At 40.0% G+C, this 16,757-nt stretch overlaps 1 protein-coding gene across 1 annotated transcript; it reads right to left on the bottom strand.

The window, feature by feature from the left end:
* Positions 1 to 5,847: 5,847 nt before the first annotated feature.
* Positions 5,848 to 13,841, bottom strand: LOC150029075 (uncharacterized). The gene is made up of 4 exons (XM_090297922.1): positions 13,724 to 13,841; positions 13,428 to 13,641; positions 5,961 to 7,431; positions 5,848 to 5,877 (listed from the first exon to the last, which is right to left on the bottom strand). Exons 1-4 carry the CDS (start codon positions 13,839 to 13,841, stop codon positions 5,848 to 5,850), a joined length of 1,833 nt encoding a protein of 610 aa, XP_090154048.1.
* Between the last annotated feature and the right edge of the window lie 2,916 nt (positions 13,842 to 16,757).

The raw sequence follows: 16,757 nt of genomic DNA, 5'->3' as shown, positions 1-16,757 counted from the left end.
GAATTCTGAAATACTTGCAAGGGTCGAAGGATGTTGGATTATGGTATCCTAACAATGTATCTTTAAACTTAACTGGTTTTTCAGATTTTGACTTTACAGGTTGCAAGGTTGATAGGAAGAGCACAAGTGGGACTTGTCACATGCTTGGATCAAGCCTAATCTCTTGGCATTGCAAGAAACAAGCTTGTGTTGCTCTCTCTACAGCAGAAGCAGAATACATAGCTGCTGGAAGTTGTTGTGCTCAAACCTTATGGCTAAGGCAGCAACTAAGTGACTTTGGGATTCTATTAAACAAGATACCTATAAATTGTGATAACACTAGTGCTATAAATCTGTCTAAGAATCCTGTCATGCATTCAAGAACTAAATATATTGAAATTAGACATCACTTCCTAAGAGAACATATAGCTAATGGAACTTGTGATATCAAATTCATTGGCACTGAATTTCAATTAGCTGATCTCTTTACTAAACCTCTTGCTAAAGATAGGTTTTATTTTCTTCTAAATGAATTGGGTATCATTAGCTTAAATTGTCCTCTGCAGTAAAAAATTCAATCTGTTATTTTATATTTTAACATGTTTTGCTCTCTGTTTCAGAATCACAGCTGTGACTAGGAAAGAGAAAGATTTGTTTTTTTTCTCTTTCTCTCTCTCTCTCTCCCTCTTTATCTTTGACTGCTTTTACAGTTATTAACCAGCAGGTATATGACAATTATTATGTGGGTATCCTAACTGATTGTATATTGTGTAGGTGCAACAGATTTGATTTATCAAACTAAAATCAGGTTCCAATATATTCTTGCGTAAATCAATACCTGAACCTGCTGTACCACAAGAATAAAATCTGAAGCATATCTGATTGAATTGATTTTTTTTAAACCCATAATTCTTGAAATCTGATCTAAAGCCCTATATTAATCTGGCATTGATCAATTGCTTTGCGCACTATCTCATTCCTCTACAAGCTGTCCAGGTGCAGGTAAAAATAGATAGAGCATGACATCCTCATCACACAGAAAGAAGAAATGCAAAGAGCAATCCAACAACAACCAAGGCATTCTAGAAAACTGGTTTGCTGGAGATTCTGAAGCTATGACAAGGTTCATCCATGAAACAAGCAGAAAGCAAGTCAATGTGCCCAAGGTGCTAGAATTTTCTTGGTTGAGAGAAGAAAATCTGACTGAAGCGAAAACCCTGCTCAAGCATCAAAAGCTTCTTAGAAATAACTGGAAATGTCTATCCAGACTTGGTGAAAGTGTTCTACAACAATCTGGTTCAAGATGGCAAAAATCTAGTCTCCCATGTGAAAGGTGTGAAGCTGAAAATTACAAGGGAATATGGAGCAATGTGGGAGGAATCAAGTATTCGGGAATGAAGGTTAGTAAAGGGAATACTGCTGGAATTCAAGGGTTCAACAAAATGCAGTTTTACAGGAGCTGTGTTAGAAATCCGGCTGAACCAGTAGCTCGATTTCATGCTGGTAATCTGACCTTAATTCTAAGACTTCTAGCCTACATAATTTCTTGGTAGCTTACTCCTAGAGGAAGTAATCATGCTACTCTTCATGAAGAGGATTTGATTATGCTATACTGTATAATGAATCAAATCAAGGTAAATTGGGTAAGTACAATGGTAGAGCATATGCTCAAATCCACAAGGCTTCCCGATTATCGTTTTCCATATGCAATTTTTGTATCAAAACTAATTGACTATTTTGAAGTTGATACTGCAAATGAGAGAAATGACACCATTAAGGCAACCAGTGAAATAGACAACTCCACTCTCTTGAAAATGGGGTTCCAAAAGGAGGAAGACAGCTGGATCTTTCGAAGGAATGCTGCAAATAGAGCTGAGAATGAAACAGCTAATCCAGGAGATGAAGAAGAAGAAAATGCTGATGGTGTGCAGCACATGGATGAGTCACCAGTGCACCCTTTTGCAAATGAGGATGTTACTGCTACAAGCCAAAATGCATTGGTAGCATATCAGGAACCTGTGCATAGAGGTGAACTTCTATCCATGTTCGAAAGGCAAGTGCTAAACAGGCTAGATACACTCACATACGACCAAAAGGAGTACTATGAAATGACCCAAGCCAGGTTTCAACACTTGGATGACCAAATTGAAGGAGTTCAGGAGCAGCTAGCCGAGCTCTACCACTATAACAAGTGATCTCTACAATGTTTTTATCCTTTATGTCTTGTTGAACAATTGGTTTTCTCTGTTCTCTTTTTCTTTCTCCATCGGTTTTAATTCTGTTTTGGTTTGTAATAGACCTATAAACTGGCTTTAGTTTGAACTATTATGCATATCTGTGGTGTGCTTCTTTTTTTCAATGTTCTACTCTGTTTTATGAACCCAAAGGGGGAGAAGGACAGATAAAAGAGTGCTCACATAAGTTGATGATCTGACTCAACCTGCAGGGAGGTAGCACACAACTCATATACTGTTATATTCTGGTTTTATCTCTAAATGTTGTTGTGCAATTTGCTTGGAAGCTAGTTCAGTGCAGTTTTGATCATCAAGTATACAAAGCAAAGAGATTTTTGTCTCCATCAAACAGGGGGAGATTGTTGGAGATGGATGAAGCTCATCTCAACCTTGCATTGGTGTGTTTGATGTAGTCTTTAGTTAGTTTGCTTTGAAGGTTGCAATAGGTCTTAGATGGTTCTGTATTTTAGGTTTGTGTATATTCAAAGGTTGCCTTTTGCTGCATGACCCATCCTAGATGTCAAATCAAGGTAGTAAGATCAAGCTCATGATGTGGTTAAATGGTTTTGGAAAAGCTTTTTAAAGTTTTCTTAAATGGTTTGATTCAGTACAAAAAATAAATCTGTTTTATTGAGAAGCAATCGGTTTATTTCTTCTCTGTTAAAGGCTTTTCGAAATTCTGTTAGGGCACCAAAGGTAAATCTCAGTCTGTTATTTCAGTTAAGCTGAGCTGGCAGTTTTATCAACATTTAACCTGTTGTTTTTTAGAATCAATCTGTTGTTTTTTAAACTGCTCTGTAACTGTTTTTTAAAAGTGGTTAGAAACTGTTCTCTATAAAATAAAATGCCCTTCTCACGTGAAGGGATGTTGAACAATCACAGTTTGACAGAGATACAACATTTCGTGTGTGAAAAAGAGAATTGAAAAGGTTTTGCAAAGGTTTTTGAAAAGAGAAATACACGAGAGCCTGTTCTTGAAGAACCTTGTGCTGGTTGAAGGTGATGGTACTGTTTTGGAGCAAATAGAACAACTGGTTTATGTTCTTGCAACACAGTTTCAGGTGTAATCTTTCCCTTATTCATTCTTGTAATAGGTATAAGTGTTAGTCACTCTAGATAGGGTTTCTTGGAGTGCAAGGTATGCTGGAATAGTGTTTTTCAGCATTGGTTGTTGAAGTTTTTGAAGGGTTCAAGAACTGTTGTGTATGTGTAATTGATTGTATATGTTTTTAGTGAATTCCATCTTGGAGTAAGGTGAACTGCACGTAGCTCTTGATGAGTGAACCAGTATAAAAATTCTCTTGTGTTTCTTTTCTCATCCCTGCACTTAATTCTGTGTTTTCACATAATATGTCAAGAAAGAAATCTGTTCTATTAAAACGAAATCTGTTAATTCTGAACCTAGTTAAATCTGCCGTTCTAACTTGTTAATCAATTCTCTAAACATAAATCAAGCTGCTGTGTGAATCTGTTATAGGGTAAAAAGGGTGAACTGTTTTCTTTAACTGAACTGTGACATTTGATTCATTACTCTAGATGGCTTATGTTAAGTAAAATTGATTAATTCTGTGCTACAAACTGCCAATTTATAAACTGTGAAAGTTAATCACTTTGGTTCTGGTATTGCTGTTGGTTGATCTAAACCGTGCTGATCATGTTCTGGTTGTGCTAAAAGCCATATGTACAACAATCTGTTTCGTTTAATATCAATTTGTTCTTTTCACCACTGTTAAACTGTAAAACAACCTCTTTTGCGAAAATTTGATAAGGTCAATTCACCCCTCCCCTCTTGAACTTAGACACTACTGAACTCTAACACTTGGAAGTCCTAAGATGAAATCCATGCTAATATCTTCCCAAGGAGCATTTGCAATCGGTAAAGGGGGTAAAAGAGTATATAGTCCATGAGGCATTGTTCTAGATTTTGCTTTTAAACATGAAATGCATCTGGAACAATGTCTTTGGACATCCTTTCTCATGTGTGGGCAATAATTTCCTTTTAAGAGATCAAAAGTCTTGTCAACTCCAAAATGGCCCATGAGACCCCCCTCATGTGATTCTTTTACAAGAAGCTTTATATGTGTACCTTGGGGAATACAAAGTTTGCTTTCCTTAAAAAGATATCCCTCGGTCACATAGTAACCCTCTTGTGCTCTATGTTCACATTTAGCATAGATGGATGCAAAGACTTGGTCTTCTTGATAAAGTTCTTTTATGTGGTCAAATCCAAGAATTTGGGCACCAAGTTTTGAAAAGAGCACATGTCTCCTTGAGAGAGCATTCACCACTGTGTTTGTGCTTCCCTTCTTGTATTTGATAACATAAGGAAATTGTTCAAGAAATTCCATCCATTTTTCATGCCTTTTATTGAGCTTGTGTTGGCCTCTCAAATATTTTAAAGACTCATGATCACTATGAATAACAAATTCTTTTGAAACAAGATAGTGTTCCCAAGTCTTTAAGGCCCTCACAAGTACATAGAGCTTTTTGTCATAGGTGGGATAGTTAAGGGTGGCCCCATGAAGTTTTTCACTAAAATAAGCAATGGGATGTCCACCTTGTAACAAAACCGCACCTATGCCAACCCCCGATGCATCACATTCTATCTCAAAAGTTTTAGCAAAATTTGGTAGAGCTAGAATGGGTGCATTGGTAAGTTGAGCCTTTAGCCTTTGAAAGGCTTGTTCATGCTTTTCATTCCAAAAAAATGCAATATCTTTCTTTACAAGCTCATTGAGACGTGAAGCTATGCTTGAAAAATTTGGCACAAAGCGTCTATAAAAGCTAGCTAAACCATGAAAGCTTCTCACATCACTTACATTTTGTGGAGTTGGCCACTCTTGGATGGCTTTGATTTTCTCGGGGTCAACATGTACCCCCTTTTTGTTAACTATAAAGCCTAGAAAAACTATACTATCCACACAAAAAGTACATTTATCACTATTGGCAAACAAACTATTTTTCCTAAGCACTAGAAGAACTTCCCTAAGGTGACTTAGATGGTCTTCTAGGTTTTTACTATACACTAAGATATCATCAAAGTATACTACTACATATTTACCTATGAAATCTCGCAAGGCATGATTCATTAGCCTCATGAATGTACTAGGTGCGTTAGTGAGACCAAAAGGCATCACCAACCACTCATATAGTCCAAACTTGGTCTTAAAAGCGGTTTTCCACTCATCACCCTCTTTGATTTGAATTTGGTGATACCCACTTTTAAGACCAATCTTGGAAAATATAATTGACCCATGTAACTTATCAAGCATGTCATCAAGCCTTGGGATTGGATGCCTATACTTGATGGTGATGTTGTTGATTGCTCGACAATCACAACACATTCTCCATTTTCCATCCTTTTTGGGCACCAACAAGACAGGTACAACACAAAGGGCTTAGGCTCTTTTGAACCCAACCCTTCTCCAACAAGTCTTGAACTTGAGACTCTATCTCCTTTGTTTCCTCGGGGTTAGTTCTATATGCTGGCCTATTTGGTAGGCTTGCCCCCGAAATCAAGTCAATTTGATGTTCTATACCTCTAAAAGGAGGAAGTCCTTTTGGCCCCTCTTTAGAGAATATATCTTCAAATTCACTTAAAAGATTTGTAACTTGAGGAGGTAGACTCATGGGTTCAAGATTTGTGGCAGTGCATGTAAGTGTTCTTTTACAAAAGATTAGGCTAGGTTTTTCAACTAGAAGCATATTTTCCAAGGTGTTTTCAAAAGGTTTGTCTTGTTGAATAACCTTGTGGGAAGGAACACTCTTCTCCCACGCCTTCCTATCCCTAAGGATTTTCTCTTTTTCTATCTCTTTTTTTTTCTCCTCATCCTTCTTATGTTTCATTTGTATTTGATCTCTTACCACTTGGGAATGTGGTAAAGGATTAAGTACAAACTTTTTGTGCTTATGGGTGAAGGAAATCTCGTTAGTTAGACCATCATGCAAGGTTTTCTTATCAAATTGCCATGGTCTACCTAATAAGATATGACAAGCTTCCATAGACACTACATCACATAAAACTTTGTCTTTGTAGTTACCTATAGAGAACTTGACTTCCACTTGTTTATCTACACTTAGTTCCCCATTCTCATTGATCCATTGTAATTTGTAAGGTTTAGGATGAGGAACTACTTGTAGATTTAGTTTCTCAACCATCCTAGCGCTACAAAAATTGCAGCTTGATCCACTATCCACAATGAGAGAGCATATATTTTCTAAAACATTGCATCTTGTGTGAAAGATGTTCTCCCTTTGTGTTTCTATGGATGCACTGGGTTGATTGTTGAGGGTTCTCCTAATCATTAATAAATCCCCCTCTAAAGGATTTACCCTCTCATCATCTCCCCCTTCCTCTTCTTTTTCACTAGGCTCATCCTCACCACTAGTGTATTCACCTTTTCCTTTTAAGAACAAAGCTCTTTGGTTTGGACATTGTGCTTGCACATGTCCTCTTCCAAAACATTTAAAACATTTGGTGTCCCTAGCTCGGATAGGTGGGGTGGAGGTATCCTTTGCTAAGGGTTTAGTAGTTTCTTTTGGTTTCTCTCTAGATGTGCTAACTTCCCTTTTAAAATCTCTCTTGGGATAGAAGTTAGAATATGAACCTACCCTTTGACTTGAAGTTTTTCGTAAATTTTGTTGTTCAACTTTAATGCAAAGTTGAACCAAATCATTCAAGTCTTGATAGGGGAGAAGTTCAACCCTATCTCTTATCTCAAGAGTGAGCCCACTTAGGAACCTTGCTATGGTGGTGACCTCTTCCTCTCTAATAGAGGCTCTCATCATGTAAAGCTCCATCTTTTGTCTATACTCTTCTACACTCATATTTCTTTGTTGGAGTCTTTGGAGCTTGTCCATTAACTCCATATTGTAGTAGGAGGGTATGTGGCGACGTCTTAGGGCTCCCCTAAGGTCATTCCAATATTCTATGGGAGGCTCCCTATGAAGACGTCTATCTCTCTCTAAAGATGTCCACCAATACATAGCATTTCCTTGAAAGCTAAGAGTGGCTAAGCGCACTTTCCTTTCTTCACTCACTCTATGGCAAGCAAAAAGTTGCTCTACCTTCATCTCCCAATCTAGGTATACTTCTACACATTCTTTACCATAGAAATGAGGTAGGTCTACCCTGACCTCTCTTGGGCTTTCTTGCTCTCTTCTTCTACTTCTCCTAGGGGGTGGTTGGTAGTAATAATTGATTCTAAGACTTTCCTCCCTTAGAGAATCATGATCTTTGGAGTTAGATGCATGAGTATGTGATTTTTTTGAATTTTGAGAATTCTCATCCTTTGCTTTAGTCAATTCATTGATTTTGGCCTCATTCTCCAATTGTCTATATGAAATTAATTGAACATCCTTGGAAAGTTGTCTTAAAAGAGATTTTAAGGACTTCACATCACTTTCAAGAGATTTAGAGGAGTGAGAAGACATGACTAAAACTTTGAGTTTAGAAATGCTTTACTTTAAGAAAGAAGAGGAAAGTTAATGAAGGTAGTTTTCTAGGTAAGAGAGGTGAGTCACTAAGAACTATTAAATACCAAGTCTTGCCTTAGCCAAAAACTATCCCTCAAAATCTTCACACAATTCTCTTTTTAGGTAAATCACTTAGAACACAATGAGGGTGGAGAAATCAAATTTTATGCAAGAAAACAATGCAAATCTATTTAACAACTAAAGCAATTTATCAAAGCTTTAAACAAAGATAAGCAAAAGCAAATTAAAGCAAGATTAAACAAATATTGACGTAAGGAAATCTAGCTAAAACAATTAACAAAGCTAATCTACAAAGCTTAAACTAGTAGTTTCCTAGGTGAGGCTTCTTAGACACTTTGAGCCTTTGAAGACACACTCACTGTCTAATTCGTGATTTAATCCACTAATTAACAAAAGTGAAATGTAATTACAATTCAAGAAATGAAAAGAAATTAAATTGCACAAATTAAATTTCAGCTTGTTAAGCTATGCACTCCCTTGACTTGTTGTTGCTTTTCTTTGTTGTGCCTTTCAAAGTGTATGGTGTATTTTGGTATTTGTATTTGTTGCTGCCCCTTGCCTTGATCCTCTTATGGTTTAAGCAATTAAATTCTTCAAAACAGTACCTACTAAGTAGAGCTAGACTCTCCTCAAGTCAATTTCTACTCAACAAGCACCAATTGATATTTATGCACCAACAATTTTAGAGGTCAAGAAAAGAAAGCAAGAAACAATTAAAACTTAAAAACAGCACCACTGCAATTGGATTTAATAATATGACACAACTAGAAAGAGTTCAGAATGAAATTGGACAAGCAAATAAAAATAGGCACTCAGTAAAGGTTGGCACACAAAAGGAACCTAAAGAATGACACTAGAATTGATTTGAAAAACCGAAATAGCACTACTGAAAATATTGTGGTTCAGAAAGCGTGACTTTAATGATTTATGCTGAGCTGGCTATTTTGTATTTGCTTCTGAAAATTTAAAAACAAAAAATTCAGTTTCTTAACAAACTTTTGGCATTGGATTCACTCCAAGCACATGCACCAATTAATTGTAATAATGTTTCCAAAAAACAATGTCCAATTACCGTCAGTTTCAGCGCCAGAATGCACACTTTTTTTTGTGTGATTTATCTTTTTTTTTTCAACTGATTCTTTTTTATCTTCTTTTGATAACACTTGACACCACTGAAATCCAGAATCTTGTAATTTTCTTTTAACGTATTTAATTTTCATAAAACAAAACAGCCAGAACAGAATTTGTTGAAACAGAGGATTCTAAATCTGGAATTAAAAAAACAGAATGAGAAACTACAAAAACACAATGGAATGAATGTGATAGAATTTGTATGATCTAGCATACAAATATGAACTCAAACTAAAAGGAAAAATGCACCAAAAGGAACAATCAATTCAGAATTCAAATTAAACACTCAAATCAAAACAAGAAACAAATGAATCAAGAAAAGTACTACTAAGATTTGTTGACAATTTTGGAATTACATGACTATGCAAAACTTATAAATTCAAAAAATAAAATGACTCAAACACATCATATGTACCGAACAGAAATTCAAGCAAGACTGAAATATCCTAAAATAAAAACAGCAACACAATTCACCATAGAATCCTACACAAAATTGAAAATAAGGTGCTCAAGAACAAATTGAACAATTTCTACCGATTGAAATGCTTAGAATAGCATCCAAAACAAATTAAAAACTTAAAACAGCAAGACAACTTGAACAAAAGATGAACAACATGAAGATAAGAAGAACTCAAAATGAAAAATACAAAGAGACACTTATCTCTTGAAGACCATAGCTATGATACCAAATGATGGCATTGGGCTCTTCTCTTTTACGGTTTTTGTGGTGGTTTGCGGAAGCTTCAATGGGTTGATGGTGGAACAAGACTCTCCTAAGAGTTGTGGTAGCCTTGGAGGTGCATGAAGAGTAGGAGAGTGAGAGAGGTTCGGCCAGCTCTCTTTGGTAGGTGAACGGGTTGAAGATTAAAGACCTAAATCTAGAGAGATTTTAGGCAAGGGAGTAAGAATGACACATTTTGGCAACATTTCATTACTCAAATTCATCTTGGATTTACATGAGGTAGGCTCCTCCTTAAATAGCCTTGGAGGACCGAAAATGCACATGTAAATGAAGAGAAAATGCTAGCCAAATTACATGCAAATGTGAGCACATGGAAGCACATGGGAGCACATGGGAAATGTGAGCACATGGTGCGCCTATCCTTCACATGGGCGGCCTAAGTTAGTTTAGTAGGTTCTAGAAACCGTAAGCTAACTTAGGTAAACCTAGCTTAATCCTAATTGCAATTTAAACAAATTCACAATAGTAAATTCTATACTATTTGGACAAGAAAATAAAGCTATGCTACGCTTGATGTTGGGCTTTCTTGGAACATGTAAAGATAGATTTCTCTACCATCGGTGGCCTTGTTCCAATCCTCATCAAGCCTCTTGGTCATTGCCCTTGTGGTTGGCCCTAGATGTCCTTGTGCATGACCTTCCTTTAAGGTTGTGCTTGACCCTCTTCCATCAACAACGATACTATCACGTGGCCAAAAACAGCATTGCCTGATTCAACAAGGCACCCTTGGAACACATACCGAGGGAGGAAAACAAGAGGACCGACATATTGTCTAAGTTGTCAGTCACCAAGAAGAAGAGCCACCAAAGATTAGTCATACATATATGGCTGAGGCACCCCAGTGTGTCCGAGACCGAATGCCTTGCAATAGACGAGGCCAAGACTGATAACTAGATGACACCCATCATGCAGTACCTAGAGGACGACATGTGCAAGCTAGAGCAAGAAAAAGCGATGAAACAACAGTGTGTCCGCTACACCATGATCAACGAGGACTTGTACCGAAGAGGATACTCGGCCCTCCTACTGAAGTGCATCACCAACAAACGGGTCGAGTACATTCTGGACGAGATCCACGAGGGAGTCTGCGAAAATCACTCTGGGACGAGGAATATGACCGCTAAGGTCCTACGGGCTGGCTACTACTGGTCAACCGTTCAGGGTACTGTGCCGAGTACGTGAAGAAATGTGCCAAGTGCCAGGAGTTCGACCCTCTCCATCACCCAAGGCCAGAAGAGCTGCACAGTATTATCTCCCCATGGTCGTTTTCCATCTAGGGGATGGACATTATCGGTCCCTTTGCGCCAGGAAAAGGGCAGACCAAGTTCCTCCTCGTGGGAGTCGACTACTTCACCAAATGGATTGAGGTCGAAACCCTTGCATCCATCTCGACCAAAAACGTGCAAAACTTCGTATGGAATAGCATTATTTGCATATTTGGCGTCCCACACACAATAATAACTGATAATGGCCGACATTTTATTGACCGAGGACTGCAGTCCATTTACGGCGACCTGGGCATCAAGTCTGTTATGGCTTCGGTAGAACACCCACAAACTAATGGGTAAGCCGAGGGCGCCAATAAGGTCATACTCAATGAGCTGAAAAAGCGTCTGGGCAAGGCAAAAGGCCGATGGACCGAGTAGCTGATAGAAGTACTCTAGGCGTACAAATGCACCCCCCAAACTACCACGCAGGAGACACCCTACAACCTGACATTTGGGGCCGAGGCCATGATACTGGTCGAGGTGGCCGAGCCCACCATACGAAGGCAAATGTTCGACCTCACCCTAAACGAGGAAAGCCTAGCGGTCAATCTCGATTTGGTAAGTGAGTTTCATGACAAGAGCATGATTCGGGAGGCCGCTTGCAAGATCCGGGTGTTTAGGCGATACAACACCAAAGTCCGACCGAGGAGCTTCTAGAAGGGCGACCTCGTCTGGAGGATGCGCAGTGATGCAAGGAAAAATGAAGGGAAGTTCTTGTCCAACTGGGAGGGACCTTTCTGAGTCCGAGAAGTCACAAAGGGGGGAGCTTATCACTTAGAGTGGCTTTCGGGCAAAATTGTACCGAAGACGTGGAATGCCTCGCACCTCAAGTTTTATTACAGCTGAATTAAATAAACTCACGCACTCTTTCCTCACCCTACCAAGGAGGTTTTGACGAGGCGTTTTCATTAAAGTACTAGCACTGTTCTCCTGCAACCCCTCGACTCAGTCTGGATGAAGCCTTAACCGACATACCCTGCCGAGACCGATCAACTAGGTTTGGTCTAGATGAAGCCTGAACTGGCAAACTCTACCAACACCTCACACTCAGCTCGGTCTTGATGAAACCTTAACCGGCATACCCTGCCAACACCCCACACTCAACTCGATTTGGATGAAGCCTTAACCAGCATACCTTGCCGAGACCGATCAACTAGGTTTGGCCTGGACGAAGCCTTAAACGACATATCCTGCCAACACCTCTCACTCGGTTTGGTCTGGATGAAGCCTTAACTAGCATACCCTGCTGAGACTCATCGGCATACCCAAGTTAACACTATAACTTGGCACAAATAAACTCACATATCAATGGTCGATCGACCATTCCATTTGTTCGATTAATGCAATCACAATTAATGGCCGACCGCCCATTCAATTTGTTCGATTAACGCAATCACAATTAATGGCCGACCGTCCATCCAACTTGTTTGATTAACTTAAATCACAATTAATGGCTGACCGCCCATTCAACTTGTTCGAATCACAATTAATGGCCGACTGCCCATTCAACTTATTCTATTAACTTAATTTACAATTAATGGATGACCGCCCATTCAATTTGTTCGATTAATGCAATCACAAATAATGGCCGACCACCCAAACAATTAAAGACCGACATGTTTAACTTGTGGAAGTTTTTTCTTCAAATCCAATTAGACCGAATGAAAAGGAAATGGGCGATAGATTAAAAAATTGCAAAAGAGGAGACCACACCCCGGCCTCAGAGGAGAGAGAAAAATATAAAGCAAGGAAAGGCCATAGCCCGACCGAAGGCAAATCTAACCTTGATTGTCTTCATGAACTTCACCCTCTTCGCCTTCGGTCGGCCCAACCTCCTGCGCCGCCAGAGCACTCGCCTCGGCACTAGGCATTAGCCGACCCTGGTATACCTCGTGGTCAAGGTCAAAAGCACCAGAGGCCGGCGACCCCCACAGAGCACATGGGCCTGGCGGACAGCCCGAAGAAAGCTTTGTTTGAGCAACTCTTGAGTCTTCTCAAAGTTGCGATCAAGCTAGGCCTCAGCCTCTTCCTTGACAGCCTGGATGGTGGCCAACTCATCGGCCGAGGATGAGAGCTTCTCATCTCTCTCCTCGACCATCTTCTTTAGGTTGACATTCTCGGCCACCACCTTGGCCATCTCGGCCTTCAACTCCCTCAACCGCGCCCAACTTCAGCAGCCTCGTGCTGAGCCAACTCTTGCTCGGTCGCCTCCCAAGCTGTCTTCTCCGAAAGCTCGGTGTTAGCATTCAGAGCCTGCTTCAAGCGGTCAGCGCTCTCGGCCACCTCATGCTCCAGTCGGGAGATGTCCTCGGCATGGCGATCCCTTTCTTGGATGCCCAGCTGGACCATGACGAACAACCGGGTGAGCATCTCCAGGCCACCCCTCAAAAGGTCCGAGGAAGGCACTCCTCGGAACACCTTCTGAGTGCCTCCGAGTAAATTGCAAGTCACCCCCCAAAAGGGCAAGGGGTGACATGGAGGTCGGCCTCGGGACGTGGAGCCGCTTGCTCCACACGAACGGGCGAGGGAGAGTCCACCTTGACTGCTTCTCGATGGAGAGGCGGTGTCGGCAGAGACCCTAGAGAACGAGTGGTGGTGGCAATGTTACCACCATCCCTCAACCTTTTCTTGGACCTGTGGGAAGGGGCGACCGAGCCCTTGTCAGCACGAGCATCCGAGCCCTTTGTGGAAGGAAGGACGTCGATGGATCGACGCCCCTTCCTCTCGGCTGCCTGTTGCTGATACTTGTCTAGCACGCTAGCACTGGGCGGTGTATCTTGAACAATAACTTCTGCAAAAACAAAAAATCACAAGTGTTAGAGGACGAGAAAATTCAAAGACCGACCGACAAAGCAAAATACAAAGACCCATACCCCTAACGGAAGCCCATCGCGTCGTCATGGTATAAGCACCGATCAACCTCCTGCATAGAAGCTTCCTCGGGAGTGCGTCGAAGAGGGAGAGAATCTCCACCTCATTGTCACTCTCCATCGGCCTCTGCCACGCCTTAAAATCCCGAGGCTTGACAGTCTAGTACATAGGGAACCGAGACCGACCGACCTCGTCAAAAAAGAAGGTTGTCGCCTCTGGCCGAACGATAACTTTTACAAACCTCTCCTTGAATCTCTTGTAAGAGATAGCAAAGGAGTCAAATAACACACATCTTGACCGACCGACCAAGGAGTGCCAAGAGGCAGGTTGGGCGGGGTGAGAGGTATAGTAAGAAAGAAAAGAAGAGGGAGTGGGATGAAGGCGCATAACATCGCACAACAGGTGAAAGGCCTGGAGGGACGCCCAGGTGTTTGGATGGATCTGGGTGGGAGCCACGTTGAGCGCTCGAAGGACGCCCATTGTGAATTTTTCAAAGGGGAGGGAGACATATAGGTCCGAGAAGAGACAAATGTACATGTAAAAGAAGGGGGACCGGTACCCGATCGCCCTAAGCACACACTCTCGGTGGGCTCACAAGGAAAAACGTTAAAGTAGTGAGAATGCCCGCCCGCCTTTAGAACCGGGTGCTTGGCCAAAAACTTGGTCACAGACACCTCGGTCTTATAGGTGGACGAGATCTCAACCACCTTAGGGTCCACCCAGCTAAGGTCAACAAGAGGAATGGCCGTCGGGGGAGAATTCGATCGGTTAACAACATTGGCCAGATCATCCCCCCTAATGACCTCTACCTAAAGTGGCACATTGGCCACCCCGACCGAAAGGGAGTTGGTGGTAGAAGAAGAAGAAGATGAAGAAGATGAAGAGGAACGACCGACAGGGGAAGAAGGGTGACCGACAGAGGGAGAAGGCCGATCAGAAGATGATGTAGGCCGAGAAATAGTCGACATGACTAACCTTATATAAAGTAGGAGACCGAAGCAAAGCAGAGGGGCGAGAATCACTCGGTTATCAGAGCACTGGACGAGATATCGCTCGGTTGTCAGACAACTCACACAAAGAAAATACAGTGTCTCGGCACTGTTGGGACCACTATTTATAGGGTGCAAGGACCTTGGAACTCGAAACGTCAAAACAATCTCAATCGTTAGATCTTCCAGATCCAACGGTCCACAATGTCTCCCGCTCAAAAAACCCCTCATTAATGCGGGTCATGTCACGTCGCCGAAGGTCACATCACACCTCGGGAAGCCCAATAGTCACGTACCTAAGGGAGGCCGACCGACACCTACCATTCAAGACTCACCGGATGAACCCATCCTCGAGCCTAGGGGGCAACTGTACCGGTATGGCCGATCGACATGATGATGTGTCACGGTCTCCCTGCCCAAGATGACCGAGACACACGCTGACGTGTTCCAGTCTGTCTAATCGAGCCGACCGAGACACCACGGGCGGCCCGGCCGACCGACACGTACAACCATTAACGCTCAAACCAAGGTTAGTGAAGCTAAACCTTCATTAAGGATTAGGTAATGCAACCCTAAGTGTGATCCATTCCACTAATCAGGCTCAATGAGGTAAGCTCATTAAAATAATATAAATAGCGCGATTTCCAAGGAGAAATGTACGTCATTTATTACTGTGCACCTACCTGAGTTTCGATCACCCGCTTTACTGACTTGAGCGTCGGAGTGCCTTCTGCAGGTACCCCTCATTCGGTGTTCACCCAAGATCGAGAGCAAAGGAGAGACACGATTGCGAGAAGGATCCTAGTCAAGCACCTAGCAACCTGCCCGACTGAAGGAGGAAGACGAAGACTTCAATAGTTCTCTAGGTCCCATATCTCTAGCATGAACAAGTAAAAGATAAAGTAATTTTTTAATCTAACATTGAATTTTAAAATTTCAATGGCAATTTATGTAAGAACTTTGTTTTGTGTGTTAAAATAAGTGTGATATTATTTAAAAGAGTTAATTCAATATTTGTAAAATTAAAGATGTATATAGAAGGGTGATAAAATTTTAATAAGTTGTTGGAGTTTTTTTCCTTAGGTTTAGTTAATCTTTTAAAACAGTAAGAAGTAGAAGAAAGGAGGGGTGAATATATGATTAGAGAGGTGTTATTAGAAGGTAAAAAAAAAATACCTTCTCCTCCTTACAATCTTCAACCAACTTTCTTTTTCCTCCCTTCTTTCATAATTTCAAAAAATCATCCTTCTCCCTTATTATTGTGGAAGAGAAATACAATACAAGACCAAATTTCTTACGATTGTGTCATCTATTTAACACAATTGTTTGATTAAATTATATAATGAGCTTTAAATAAAAATTAAACATATACATATAGTATATGATTATATATATATATATATATATATTAATTTTTTTATTTTATTTTTATAATAGTTTAAATCTTACGTAAATTCCTTTTTTATTTAATTTTTACTTTTACTTTTATATTTTTATTTATTATTATTTTTAATTTTATTTTTTATTTATTGTAAATATATTTTCAGGAATGTTGTTGAATTCCGTAATTGATTTAATTTATTAATATTATAATAAATGTAATATTATCATTTTTGTTATGCACGGTACAGGTCTAGCAGATATTACTAACCAGATAATATTATTTTTTTTACTTTTAATTGAAAACACTAAAAAAAGATCGAAAAAAAATTATTATTTATTTGCTATAAGTTCTACGGAACAAATCTGCAAACTCTAGCGGATATTACTAACCTGATATTATCCCAATCTGCAATGATAAAAAGAGTAAATTAGAAACAATATTCAATCAACCAAATAGAATAAAATACAATATCGTAATTATATCTTAAAAAAACAATAAAGACAAAAATAAAGAGCAAAAATATTACAGTAAAGATGTAAAGATGAAAAAAAAACAATAAAAACTATTACATAATATTTGTTGATTTCAAACTATTACACCGTTTGAGTCTTCAATCAAGTTTTTCTTGATTTAAAAAAAGAGTTTATGGTGGATAAAATTTGA

Source organism: Phaseolus vulgaris, chromosome 2 (genome assembly GCF_051622355.1).
Source record: "Phaseolus vulgaris cultivar YP4 chromosome 2, ASM5162235v1, whole genome shotgun sequence".
NCBI lineage: Eukaryota > Viridiplantae > Streptophyta > Magnoliopsida > Fabales > Fabaceae > Phaseolus > Phaseolus vulgaris.
Note: the sequence above shows the minus strand (reverse complement) of the source record. Positions and strands in the feature narration are given on the sequence as shown.

What these genes read in the sequence shown, in the direction of transcription:
- LOC150029075 (XM_090297922.1), bottom strand. Translation starts at nt 13,841, where the DNA reads ATGGAGAGTGACAATGAGGTGGAGATTCTCTCCCTCTTCGACGCACTC. An exon ending in ACCACCACTCGTTCTCTAGG is followed by an intron (nt 7,432 to 13,427) that starts GTCTCTGCCGAC and finishes TGATTCTCTAAG; the next exon opens with GGAGGAAAGTCTTAGAATCA. An exon ending in AGAGTGTTCCTTCCCACAAG is followed by an intron (nt 5,878 to 5,960) that starts GTTATTCAACAA and finishes CTTTTGTAAAAG; the next exon opens with AACACTTACATGCACTGCCA.